Source organism: Phoca vitulina, unplaced genomic scaffold (genome assembly GCF_004348235.1).
Source record: "Phoca vitulina isolate PV1807 unplaced genomic scaffold, GSC_HSeal_1.0 scaffold74, whole genome shotgun sequence".
In the NCBI taxonomy this organism is placed as follows: domain Eukaryota; kingdom Metazoa; phylum Chordata; class Mammalia; order Carnivora; family Phocidae; genus Phoca; species Phoca vitulina.
The window spans coordinates 6,061,014-6,075,327 of record NW_022589777.1 but is presented as its reverse complement, the minus strand read 5'-3'; the positions used below and the strand labels follow the sequence as shown (position 1 = coordinate 6,075,327).

General features: G+C 36.5%; 1 protein-coding gene across 3 annotated transcripts in view; it reads right to left on the bottom strand.

Moving 5' to 3' along the window:
- Positions 1–281: 281 nt before the first annotated feature.
- The window catches only part of HIKESHI (heat shock protein nuclear import factor hikeshi), a 41,371-nt gene continuing 27,338 nt past the window's right edge, over positions 282–14,314 (bottom strand). The window contains exons 3-6 of one of the 3 annotated variants that reach the window (XR_004298020.1): positions 10,350–10,501; positions 4,170–4,288; positions 3,112–3,236; positions 282–370 (exon numbers count right to left, since the gene is read on the bottom strand). Coding sequence is in view for 2 of the 3 variants with exons in the window: in XM_032393507.1 (XP_032249398.1) it covers positions 3,182–3,236; positions 4,170–4,288; positions 10,350–10,501 (326 nt within the window). In the remaining variant the exon portion in view is untranslated. Of the gene's footprint in view, positions 371–2,136; positions 3,237–4,169; positions 4,289–7,763; positions 8,343–8,464; positions 8,623–10,349; positions 10,502–14,314 lie in introns of those variants that run through there. The other 2 variants (XM_032393507.1, XM_032393508.1) reach the window with 2 other exon arrangements.

Here is a 14,314-nt window from a genome sequence, read left to right as displayed (position 1 = left end):
TCTTATGACCTAATCATTTGCCAAAGGCCCTAGTACCATCACACTGGGCATTAGGATTTCAACATATAAATTTTGTGGGAACATACACATTCAGACCAGAGCAAATGACTGTGTACATTTCAGGTAAAAAGAAATATGCTTACATAAAGACTGATACAAGAACTGTCTCTAAAAAACATATACTTTATGGGATAAATTACAGGCCTAGAAAACTGTCACTGTCCATAATACCTTTGTCGTCTAATAATAATAATAATAACTTACAATAATCTTATATTTGTGCTATACCGCAACAGTGAATTCAACTCTCCTCCATTCTACAAAAACATCAATGTTCGTAACATCCTCAATCTTCGGCAAATATAGTCTTCTGGAAGAGACATCAGAGAAATGAAAATTGCCTTCAATGAAAAATAAGCTTATCAGATACTGTAACTAGCATGGCAGTGAAAGTCCAAGACAATGACTCCTGGATTCATGTTTCCCAACTAAATGACAAGTATCTTCTCCAAACAGCTGGACAACCACTCCATCAGGAGACTTTCAGCGAGTGATTCTCAGGGATTCTCCAGAAGCCATTGTATTTTTTTTTTCCAATTTTTAATTTAAATTCTAGTTAGTTAACATACAGTTTAACATTGGTTTCAGGAGCAGAATTTAGTGATTCATCACTTACATATAACACCCAGTGCTCATAACAAGTGTCCTCCTTACAGAAGCCATTATCTTTGAAGGAAAACTGCTAATCAAACCCTCAAGTCAAGCAGGTAACAGAAAATGAACTGCTTCTGCCCAAGGCAAAAAACATGATCAATTTTCTGATACCTTTGCTCTTTTCCCCTCTTTTGCTTACTATAGTTTGGCACCTCCTAGAGATAAAGGTTTCTCAATATGTTCTTACGTATTTAAGGATTTTATTCTAACATATTTAAGGATCTTATTCTTAATCCTCTGTGGTCTTTTCTGGCCACCTTAAGAATGCAAAACTTTTCCGTTTTCTAGACCACAGCTACTCTTTGAAACTGTCAAATTCCACTGTAAAAGATGTAATATCTATTCCTTTAAACTCCTGAGACCAATTTCTTCCCAAAGGTCTCTTCTGATATTTGAATTTTCCTCTTAATCGGTAGCCGCAGCCTTCATTCTTGTAAAAACTGAGTTTACTCCAAGTCAACAAAATGCTTCTACTATAATCATAACAGCATTGTCAGCAGAACCAGATTCATCAGGGAAGGGAACAAATGCTATTCTCACTGCACTAGTCATTTTCTCCAAAGATCTTCCAAACTTCTATGCAGGAACTAAACTCCACAGACAATGTGGTCAGCTCAAGGAAACAATTATTCGACTCATGCTGTGGAAGCCCAAGAAACCAGTTTAAGTTCACTACCCAGGATTGTCATGGGCAATGACATAGTCTTCTATTTCCTTGTGGCAAGCCAAAGGGCAGTTTCATTTATTATATATAAAGGTCTATAAAAATCATTAGACAGGTACAATAGTCTTTGACTAAGCTAAAGAAAGAAGCTACCTGACTCTATAGAATAGACCCACCTGGACTTTGGGATATGTTTTTGTAGCTTGGGTTTTGTAACCTAGCCTCCTGGCTTTGCATTCTAGTAGGATACTCATTTTGCCTCTGATAATTTTATTACAGTTGGCAGATGCTTTCTGTTCTGAGCCTTAAATGCTGTTGTGTAGCCACTCCCAAGTCACATGATTTAACAACAATCAACTATTATTAACATGAAGACCTGAGACTAAGAACTACCATTGGATACTTGATACTCAATTCTAACCCAGTAAAGAGCAATACTAATCTGTCTTGATCACAACTCCAGAAGATAATGGTCTATCCTTCAACACAGGCTGAAGAAAGACCAGAGGAGAATTGAGAATTGAAAGAGAAACTACAATTTGCAAAAATGTACAGCTTGTAAAACGCCTAAGTCTACCAAACTTTGACAACACAAGAAATTGCCCAAGCCCGGGGCGCCTGGGTGGCTCAGTCATTAAGCGTCTGCCTTCGGCTCAGGTCATGATCCCAGGGTCCTGGGATCGAGCCCTGCATCAGGCTCCCTGCTACGCAGGAAGCCTGCTTCTCCCTCTCCCACTCCCCCTGCTTATGTTCCCTCTCTCACTGTCTCTGTCAAATAAATAAAATCTTTAAAAGAAAAAAAAAAAAAGAAATTGCCTAAGCTCAAACTCTTACTGCTAGTTCAGATACATGTTTCAAGATAAAACCACAAACTGATATAATAGTAATTCTGCATAGGCTCACGTGTCCTAATGACACTAACTGTACCAGCAACTCTCTAGTTTCCAAATTTTCACCAATCCTTACCAAAATGTTTCAAAACTAACCTGAGGCCCCAAACTCCTATATGTACCCTTCCTTTGGAGACACCCCACAGTTCCTCTGGTATTTGTACTTGCTTGGTGCAGCAAGCTAATAAGCCTAGCTTTGATTACTTGGTGGTTTTTGGTCAATGGATGTCACTAGTATAAATGAATCAAGTGCTCCCTTCTGAATGAGACACAATGGCTTCAACTTAATAGGCAAAGGTACTAAATCCTATATTCTACACACAAATGCCTCACAACATTACCAGTATTAAATAAAACCTTATCAGTATTAACCATAGCAATTTTGTTAAACAAATAATAAGGTATGAATTTGCAGATATATAACTGACAGCCAACCTGTGTTAATGGAAAAACTTGTAATCTTAAGAAATACTAACTGAATATAATTTCTCTGTACATAAAAATGTATATTCAATATGTTTTCCAAAAGGCCCCCAAATTTTGATATAGTTGATTTTAAGTTAACTACTCTAGCAAACCACTATAAAAATAAATGAAAGATTATAAATGCAATGGCATGTGGCACACTATTGTTGTGAATATGCTTTATTTTTAAGTAAAAAATGAATCCTAGCCAAAACAAAGTGTTTTGCCTCTGAATATTTTAAGCTTAAGAGAAAAACTCATTAATAAGGAACATATTTTCATTTTTCCATATTTTTAATTTTTTATAAAGATTTTCATTAAGTTTCAGTCAATAAGCAGTTTTTAAACTTAGGCTTCATGATCCTTTTGACTTCATACTTTTAAATGGAGGCATTTCTCTTCAAAACATGACAAATTTCAGAATCCATTAAAAATTATTTTATTCAAATTATGTTTTCCAAAAGAGAGGGTTCTGTGCTAGTCGTCTTTGAAAGTTTTCATACCTACAAAAGAAAAAAACATATTAACAAGAAAATTAAATCTTTCATAATCTACCAAATGACTTCTCAAAAAGCATACAACCTTAAATGTCACTTCTAAAAAGCTAAGATAAAAAACCAAAAAAGCTAAAAAGTTAATCTGGAAGTTTAATTATTCTTATAAAAGGACAGTAAGCACTGTGATTTAAGTATGACTGGCTTGTACTAGAGAGCACAAATCATAATAAATTTTATTAATTTTTTATCTTCTGCAAGCCTGACAGCTAGACCTAAGAAAAAAATCAAATCTCACTCCTCCTCCCTCATTTCACAGATGAGTAGACGAGAGGAATTTGCTCAAGGTCATATACTTACATTTTAACAAAGCTTAAACCTAATACCTTCCAGAGCTATCCATGCTACACCATGCTACCACTGCTCAACAAATTCTCATGTATCCCCCACCACTGGGATATTCAAAGTGAAAAGAATACCTATAAAACAGAATTATGGGAAAGCTAGGGAAATAAATTTTACTAATCATTTAAGTACAAGGTACAGTATATATCATCCTGATGCCTGATGTATATCTACTTTAGACCAAGCTTTCTAAACTTACAAAAAAAATACTGCTTTGTATTTCAAGACTCATATATGGTTACTTATAAATAAAAATATTAAAAAATTTACAGCCTTAATTGTGGTCCCTACACATAGGCAATTGTATTTTCTTGTCTTTATAAATTCAAAATGGCTACTATATAACAATATTGAGGGTAAGAACATTCCTTGATGTGAACTCCATAGTATACTTTTTAATGGCATGCCACTGTAAATGTATGCTGATGTTCACAATAAAAGAATATGTTTAGATGTCAAAGAGGAAATACATTCACCGGCAAAAAATATATATGGTTACTAAAAGCCTTAATATTAGAGCTACAAAATGTCCCATACCATTTCAGAACCACATTTGCTGGAATGAACATTTCAGATGGACTTGGTGTCATCTGAGCCTGAGAGACAGCAAATGATGAAGCAAAATTGTAGAAGTTGTCCAACATCTTTTGTGTGAACTGGAAAGTTAATAATGAATAGATTAATGAATTATACTGAATATTCCACTTAGACCTTAACATTTTTAATTAAAAATGTTCCTGCAGGATACTTGGTTTTAAGGACTGTGAGTTCTAAAACAGTCTAATACCGCAAGTTAAAGAAAGTCATAAAATGACACTGTGACACAAAATCTTAACAACCTGTCTTTAGTACTTTCTTCATATCTCAAAGAATTTCTGTGGTTTTTAACAATTTTAATTTCCTAACATATTCATTTTGGGAAAAAATTGGGCAAAATATATAAACAGTCAATTCCAATTACAAAAAAATACACATGAGGTCAAAATGAGAAAAGATGTTCAACTTCACCAGTGGCCAAGAAATATAAACCAAAATAATAGTGATATTCAAATTTCATCCATCAGTTAGGTAAAAATTTAAGGTCTTAAAACAAATATTAGTGAGAATATCTATCAATATGGAAATGAAAAAACTGTCTTATTCATACAATGACATACTATACAACAATTAAAATAGACTAGATTTATTCCATGTATCAACACAAGTAAGTCTTAAAAATAATGCTGAGTGAACAACACCAAGTTGTAGAAATTTGTACAGTATACCATTTATAATTATTTTAAAAACACACAAAGGGGTAAGTCAACAAGAATGGAAAAGAGAACAGAAATAAAAGGAATTTCTACAATAATGGTTAAAGAAAAGAATACCTTGACTACAGTTATGCAACAGACCCAGAAAATAATCAGTCCACAGAAGAACAAAAAAGAGTTTCGAAGAACAAAGAAGAGTTTCAAGAGGGATGTTTCCAAAACAAATTTAAAATTGCTTTTTAAAAATATACTGAATAGGAATTTATACTTGGCAGAGTTTGGGCGTAAATTAGACATGGAAACAGAAATCCATGCAAAGGAAAAAATGAAGCATTTATTAACCAAGAAAAATAAAAAGTAATACAAGAAAGGAAATGTAATCATAGTACTACACCTGGCTCAGTTCTGAAAAATATTTACCTGATCATAATACTGAAAACTCTGAATATTAATTTAGTGAAAATCTGTAATAAAAAGGTGTGGGGGTGCCTGGCTGGCTCAGTCAGTAGAACATGCAACTCCAGGTTGTGAGTTCAAGCCTCACGATGGGTGTAGAGATGATTTAAAAATAAAATCTTTTAGGGGCACCTGGGTGGTGCAGTCAGTTAGGCGTCCGACTCTTGGTTTCGGCTCAGGTTGTGATCTCGGGGTCATGACATTGAGCTCCGTATCAGGCTCTGCACTCAGCCTGCTTGAGATTCTGTCTCTCTCTTTTCCCTTTCCCTCTGCCCCTCTCCACCGCACATACTCTCTCTCTCTCACACTCTAAAATAAATACATAAATCTTTAAAAAAATAAATAAATAAAATCTTAAAAACAAAAGGTGGGAAGAAGAGACAACTCTGTATGCTGGAAAGCAGAGGAGTGAGAGTGCTAAATCACATTAGGTATTGGAAAGTTGATGGAAAACACCTACAACAAATAAACTGGTTAAGATTAAGCAAGTTTTTTCTGACACATGGAAGTAAATACAGGAAGAAATAGGTAAAGAAAAAAAATGAGGGAGAGGTTGAAAGTGACTGCTTTTGAGGAGCAGAATAAGAGCAGAATATAAGAAGTATAACAGGACAACTGTTTTGCATGTAAAACCATCTGATGTTTAAGCCACGTACATGTACTATTAATAAAAACGAAACGAAATAAGAGTAACTACGAGTATGTATTAGAAACATGTTTAAACAAATAATGCCATACATATTTTGTGGATATATATGAATGTTTCTTTTAAAGTACTAACATAGGGGGCGCCTGGGTGGCACAGTCGTTAAGTGTCTGCCTTCAGCTCAGGTCATGATCCCAGAGTCCTGGGATCAAGTCCCGCGTTGGGCTCCCTGCTCAGCATGAAGCCTGATTCTCCCTCTCCCACTCCCCCTGTTTGTGTTCCTTCTCTTGCTGTCTCTCTCTGTCAGATAAATAAATAAAATCTTAAAAAAAAAAGGTTTATTAAAGTACTAACATAGGATGGCAAAGATACATGAAGTTAGAAGAGTAGCTACTTGGGGAAGAACTGGAAGAAGAGAAACAGTGAGGCTAGCAAGGTGTATCAGAAATGCTTTTTTTTTTTAATTAGTAGCAAATATGGCAAATATCAGTTAAATCTAGGCAGAAGACACTCAGAAGTCTTCATTTATATTGCACTATAAAGAGAGCTCCACAAGGATAACTATTATTTTGTCTACCTATTTTTATTTGTGCTTAGAAAACTCCTGGCACACAGTAGGCATACAATAAATACTGGTGGAATGTACTTTCCTAGATATGTAAAATATTTCATAATAAAATGTTTAATAAAAAATACATACGCTTTATTTTAAAAGCTCAAATAATTTATAAATATATAAAGTCTCCTTGCCCCTTTACAGGGATAACATCACTTTGGTATGTATTTTTCAGACATTTTCTAATACAGTCATTATGGGATACTATTAACTACTGCTTTACAATTTGTTTTCAGTACAGCAGTTTTTTAATTACTGGGGGAAAAAAAAACATTAAGACCCAGACTCTGTCATTCTTAATTCAGCCTGTTCTCAAGAGGTCATGTGATAAGTCTGACTTTAAATTCATGGCCACAACCCTCAGGAGTATGCTGCCCAGCAAACTCATAAGGGGTTCCAGTCCATTCACCCTCCTCCTCCCCCAGAGGACTTATTTAATAATCTTTTTTCTTTAAATTTCCAATACTCCTTTCCCCTCAATCTTAGCTGATGACCTTGTTTCCTGTTTCACTGAGCAAAGAGAAGGTATCAAGAGAGAACGTGCATAAGTTCTCATCACATTTATCAACCTCCTGCATCTGTATCCATATAGCCATTACTATGAATACTGTCCATTATCCAACCTACTGTGCTCTCATTTCCTATTCAAGGAGTTCAGCAATTCTCCCCACTCTCCTGCATTATCAGTTTTTCTTTAATGCTTCATTCTCATCAAACATGTAATATCTCCCATTAAAAATAGTAAAAACAAAAAAATTCCTTGTCCCCACTGCCTCAAGCAACTAAACCACTTATCTGCTATCCTCTGTAACTACATTCATCAAGAGTCATCTATATTCACTGTTTCCACTTCCTCCTCTCCAGCTCACTCCAAATTCCCCTTTTACTCTCTGAACTCTTATCTTTTTAATGACTTCCATCTTGCTGAATCCAGTGGATACTTTTTAGCCCTCATCTTGACATCAGCAGTGTGATACTACTGAGGCTTCCTCCTTCTTAAAAACCAGTCTTTGGGGCGCCTGGGTGGCTCAGTGGGTTAAGTGACTGCCTTCGGCTCAGGTCATGATCCCAGGGTCCTGGGATCGAGTCCCACATCAGGCTCCCTGCTCTGCGGGGAGTCTGCTTCTCCCTCTCCCACTCCCCCTGCTTGTGTTCCCTCTCTCGCTGTGTCTCTCTCTGTCAAATAAATAAATAAAATCTGAAAAAAAAAAAAAACAGTCTTTGCTTGGCTTCCAAAACACCACTTTTTGGGTCTCCTTCCACTTCAGGCTGCTCTTTTTCTTTCTCTTCATCTCTTAAGCTTCTCAAATTTGAAATGGCCCCGAGCTCAGTCACTGGCCAACTTTTCCATTTAGTTACTAATCTAGTAATCACACACCCTTCAAAACTTTAGATACTGTCTTTACACTGATGACTCCCACATTTTTATCCATATCCCAGACCTCTCTCTTGAACTCTACACTTGTCGTCTCCAGCTGGATGTCTAACAGGTATCCCAAACATAGTACAACCAAAATCCAACTCCTGATTCCACTCCCAGCCCATACTTGCTCTTTTCATAATATTCCTGTGTTCAAGTTCCTCAAGCCAACATCCCTGGGCTATAATTGATGTCTCTCTTTAATCTCAGACCTTTCATGTGATCCACATCATGAAACACTCTCGGCTCCATCTTCACATTTTCTCCAGAAATCAACTACAGGCATACCTCGGACATATTGCAGTTCAGTTCCAAACCACTGCAATAAAGTGAGTCAAATGAATTTTTGGGTTTCCTAGTGCACATAAAAATTTTGTTTACACTATACTGTAGTCTATTAGGTGGGTAAAGAGCATTATGTCTTTAAAAAAATGTACATACCTTCATTAAAAATACTTTATTGCTAAAAAATGCTAAACATCATCTGTGCTTTCAACGAGTCGTAATCTTTTTGCTGGTGGAGGGTCTTGCCTTGATGTTGATGGCTGCTGACTGATCAGGGTGGTAGTTTCTGAAGGTTGGGGTGGCTGTGGCAATTTCTTAAAATAAGACAACAATGAAGTTTGCCTCATGGATTGACTCCTCCTTTCACTTAAATCCTTAGAGGCCATTGTAGAGTTATTAACTGGCCTAATTTCAATATTGTTGTTAACAATATTTTTCAGGAAATAGGGAGGCCCAAGGAGAGGGAAAAAGACACAGGAATAGTTGGTAGGTGGAGCAATCAGAAAACACACTTATCAGTTAAGTTCTTCATCTTTTATGGGTGCAGTTTGTGGTGTCCCAAAACAATTACAATAGTAACATTAAAGATCACTGATAACAGATCACCATAACAAATACAATAATGAAAGAGTTTGAAATGTTCCAAGAATTACCAAAATGTGACACAGAGACACAAAGTGGCAAAATGCTGCTGGAAAAATGGCACCAACAGATTTGCTCCATTTGGGGTTGCCACAAACCTCTGGTATGTAAAAAACAGTACCTGCAACACTCAATAAAGTGAAACGCAATAAAACGAGGTATGCCAGTACTTTTAATCACCTTCACTTCCACCTCCCAAACATCCCTGGTTCAAGTCATTATCATCTGTCATCTAGATGTTCACAAGAGCCTCCTAACTGATCTTCTTCCTTCCACTACAGTGTCTGTCCAAAAATGCAAAAGTGATCCTTTTAAAATATAAGTTAGATCCTATTACTCTCCTGCTCAAAACTCTCTTATTTCTTCTCTTCCAAACAGAATTTGAGTCAAAGTCCTTATAGGGCCGCCTGGGTGGCTCAGTCAGTTAAGCGTCTGCCTTCGGCTCAGGTCATAATCCCAGGGTCCTGGGATTGAGCCCCGCATTGGGCTCCCCGCTCAGTGGGGAGGCTGCTTCTCCCTCTCCCTTTGCCCCTCCTCCTGCTTGTGCTCTCGTGTGCCCATGCTCTCTCTCTAGTAAATAAATAAAATCTTAAAAAAATAAATTAATTAATCAAAGTCCTTATAAAAGCCAATGAGGTACCATATGATTTTATCCTACAGCCCCCTCCCCAATTATCTCCCATCTCTCACCCTTGCTCACTCTACTCCAGTCACAAAGACCTTCATATTATTCTTCAAACAACAGATTTCTACCTCAGGGCCTTTGCTTTAGTTACACCTCTGCCTCCATCATTCTCCTCTTCAGGCCTTTGCCATACAGAGGTTAAAAGTCAACCATCATGGAATTATGCCACATTAAGCTCCATGAAGACAAGGATCTTGCTTATCCAGATAACAACTGTAAACCCACAGCCTAGCATACTAACTGTGGGAGGGAAAAAGAAAAAGCTAATATTTAAATCTCATTTTTAAATCACTTTGAGCTATTTCATCACTATAAAAACAAGTCTCATCAAAGCATTTACAAATTTTAGAATACCTATAGAAGAAAGCAGGCAAGCCAAATTATCCATGGAAGCTAGTAACTTACGCCATACATGTTTTTACCTTCATTTTTACATGTTTTCTACCACCAGGCTAATTTTTTAAAGTATAGAATCTGGAGGGTGCCTAGGTGGCACATCGGTAAGGCGCTTACCCTTCAGCTCACGTCATGATCCCGGAGTCCTGGGATCAAGCCAGGACTGATCCTTGCTCAGCTGGCAGCTTGCTTCTCCTTCCGCCCCTCCCCCCTGCTCGTGTGCTCGCTCGCTCTCTCAAATAAATAAAATCTTAAAAAAAAATGAAGTATAGAATTTGGTTTTAAAATATTTTTAGAAAATAATGTGTATTGCATTACCTGAGTGAATGAGTCAACTGAGGATACAGCAGCATTGCCTACTGGAGTCTGCTGAGCCAAACTGTCCAATAATTCCACTGAAATTCCAATCTGAGCAACAGATGGAGTTCGGACAATATTCATGGCTCCAAAAGGGTGTTGGCTTCCTTCTCCTGAAAAAAATTAACATGTACCACAGATTTCAAATTTAACTTGTAGCCATACAAATTCCTTTGTAAATACGTGAAAAGCTTCTGATCTACGCGCACTAAAAAGTTGTTATATGAACGTTTGTCTCTTTTCAAAAAAAATGTAAAATGCTAGGTTTTACCACATTAACAAAGAGTAAGAAAACTAAAATTTTCCCCACCAGAAAAACAGCTGTTACTTCTCAAACATTAAAATTACTGTGGGTAGAAACGGAAAGTAACAGAATGAGAAAAATAAATGAATAAGCATTAATTACATTTAAAAATTCTCAAAGCTAACTCCAAAGGAAGGATATTCTTTAAGTTTTACAATTAGTTTTAGCGTTTTCTTATTATTCCACTAAAGAAAGATCTTAAATTACCATTATTACTGATAAATGACATGGCATATTTTACTAAATGTCATGGATCACCCCATATAACACTTGATGTTATGTCATCAAACAGGCAATAAAGAAGCTTATCATAGGGGCGCCAGGATGGCTCAGTCATTAAGGGCCTGCCTTTGGCTCAGGTCATGACCTCAGGGTCCTGGGATTGAGCCCCACGGGCTCTCTGCTCAGCGGGAAGCCTGCTTCTCCCTCTCCCACTCCCCCTGCTTGTGCTCCTTCTCTCGCTTTGTCTCTGTCAAATAAATAAAAATCTTAAAAAAAAAAAAAAAAAAGCTCATCATAGGAAATACTGAGTAACTTTGTCCCTTTCAAAATCAATGTGTCATTAAGTATACACCCGAGCCTATAAATGCCATCTAACTTCTATGGGGAAAATAGAGGCCAATTTCTTTAATCCACATAAGACAATCAGAAACGTTAGTCTGAAGGAAAAAAACCATACAATAGATTTTTGGTTATCTGCTGTTTTCATAGGACTATAAAATGTTTAATCAAATACTGAAGAACAAAAATCTGGAGCAACACATATTCCTAATAACTAGAATACTCCTTACAAATATCAAAACTCTCCTTAAATTTTCAAGCATATGAATAAAAACTTACAATGTATTTTTCTGTGATTTAAAAATACACACACACACCTCTCACTAAATAGGACTAACTTAAAATAGTTTTAATATTTTTAAATTAACTGTTTTATTAAATTTCCACGTATTAATAAATTTTCCAGATTTGTTATTTCTATCATTGCAGTCAGAGAAGATACTTTGTATGATTTCAGTCTTTAAATATATCGAGACTTGTTTCACAGTAGCCTAATATATGGTCTATCCAAGAAAATGCTCCATGTGCACTTGAGAACGTATCCTGTTGTTGGGTAGAATGTTCTGTGTTAAGTCTGTTAGACCTAGGTGGTTTATAGTGTTCAAGTCTTCTATTTCCTTGACGACCTTCTGTCAAGTCATTCTATCCATTACTGAAAGTAGGATATCAAAGTTTCCAAGAATTATTGTTGAACTATTTTCTCCCTTCAATTCTGCCAAGCTTTGCTTCATGTATTTTGAGGTTCTGTTGGTAGGTGCAAACAAGTTTATAACTGTTATTAACTTTCTGATAGATTGACCCTTTTATCATTATATAATGTCTTTATCGCTCATAATAATTTTTGTCATACATCTATTTAGTCTGATTTTAGTCCATCCACTCAAACTTTTAGTTACTGTTTGCATGTATCTTTTTTCATCTTTACTTTCAACCACTTTGTGTCTCAATCAATAGTTGGATCATGTTTTTTTTTTAATCCATTCTGCAAGTTTCTGCCTTTTAATTGGAGAATTTAATTTTCTGTTAAATAGATACTTGCTAGTGTACCATTTTAATTCTCTTACCATTTCTTTTACTACATATTTTTTGTTATCCCCTTAATTGTTGCAGTAGGGATTAACATAAACATCTTAATTATAACAACCTAGTTTGGATTAATGCCAACTTAATATCAGTAGTACATAAAAACTTGGCTATGTAATTTCTCTCCCTATGTGTTGTCATAAATTATTTCTTTATACATAGCATGCCCATAAACATAGGTTTACAGTTTCCATTTTTTTAAGATTTTATTTGAGAGAGCAGAGCAAGTGAGCAAGAGAGAGAGAAAGAGAGAGAGCAGGAGTGAAGGGAGGAGCTGAGGGAGAAGCAGACTCCCCACTGAGCAAGCAGGGAGCCCAATGCAGAGCTTGGTCCCAGGATCCTGGGATCATCATGACTTGAGCCAAAGGCAAAGATGCTTAACCGACTGAGCCACCCAGGCACCCTACAGTTTCCATTTTATGAAGTTGCCTTTTATATCAAATGGGGGGGAAAGAGTTACAAACAAAATGTACTATACTGATTTTTATGATTAACTAGTTACCTTTACCTGTGTTCCTTTTTCCTTCATGGGAATTCAAATTACTGTCTCATGACCTCTTTTTTCAGCCTGAAGGGCTCTCTTTAGTATCTTTTGTAGGCTGTCTTTGAGTAATGACTCTCACAGTTTATCTGAAAATGTCTTCATTTTTTTTTTTAAGATTTTGAGAAAGAGAGATAGAGCACATGCATGCGGGGGGAAGGGCAGAGCAAGAGATTCTCAAGCAGACTCTGAGCTAAGCGTGGAGCTCAATGCAGGGCTGGATCTCACGACCCTGAGATCATGACCTGAGCTGAAATCAAGAATCAGACGTTTAAATGAATGAGCCACCCAGGCACCCTTCTCCTTCCTGATGGATACTTTCAGTAGAGAATTGACAGTTTTCCTTCCAGTGCTTTATACCATCCCACTGCCTTTGGACTTCATTGTTAATGGAAACCAGCTGTTAATCTAAGAATCCTTGTTATTTGAGGAGTTGCTTCTCTTGCCATTTTCTCTTTGACAGTTTGATTATATGTCTTGGTATGGAGTTTATCCTACGTGGAGTTTACTGAACTTAAGTGTGTAATGTTTTTCATCAAATTCAGAAAGTTTTAGGGCATTGTTTCTTCAAATATTCTTTCCACCCCATCTCTCTCCACCTTCTGGGACTCCTACTGTGCATATGTTGGTATACTTGGCAGTATCTCAGAGATTGTTCATTTTTCTTCTTTCAGCTTTTCAAAGTAGGTATTTCAATGGACCTTTCTTCAAGTTCACAGATTCTTTCTTCAGCCTACTCAAATCTATCGAAGCCCTCTAGTGAACTCCATTTGCTACCATACTTTTCAACTCTATCATTTGTTTAGTTCCTTTTTATAATTTCTCTATTAATATTTTCTATTTGATGGCACATCATTCTCCTGGTTTCCTTTAATTCTCAGTAAATCCAATGTTAACCCTAGGGACAGCTTCTGTTCATTTCTTCTCTGAAAGGGCCTTACATTCTTATTTCTTTGCACGCTTCCTTTTTATTGAAAACTGGATGCTGAATATTATAATGCAGCAAATCTAGAAATCAGATGTTTTCCCCTCCTCAGGGTTTATTGTTAGTATTTGTTGTTTCCTTAATAACTTTTCTGAACCAATACTTTGAAGTCTGTATTTTTTGTCATGTGCAACCGGTGACATTTCTATTAGCTTAGTGGTCAGCTACTGATTGGAAAAACATTTCCTTAAAAGCCCGGAACCCAAAAATTCTCCCAGTCTTTGCAGGCAGGTCGGTTGTGTTTGGGATATCCCTTTAATACTAGCCAGGTAGTTTTCAACTTAGTCTTCACTTCCTGCTTATGCACAGCCCCAAAGTCAGCCAGAAGTGAAAACTTAGAACCTTCTTAGTTCTTTCCTGAGCATGTGCACAGCCCTGACTGTATACTGTCTTTGAGTTTCCAAAAATTTCCAGGTCCAAGAACTCAAAGCCCTTATTCCCCAAAGTATCTT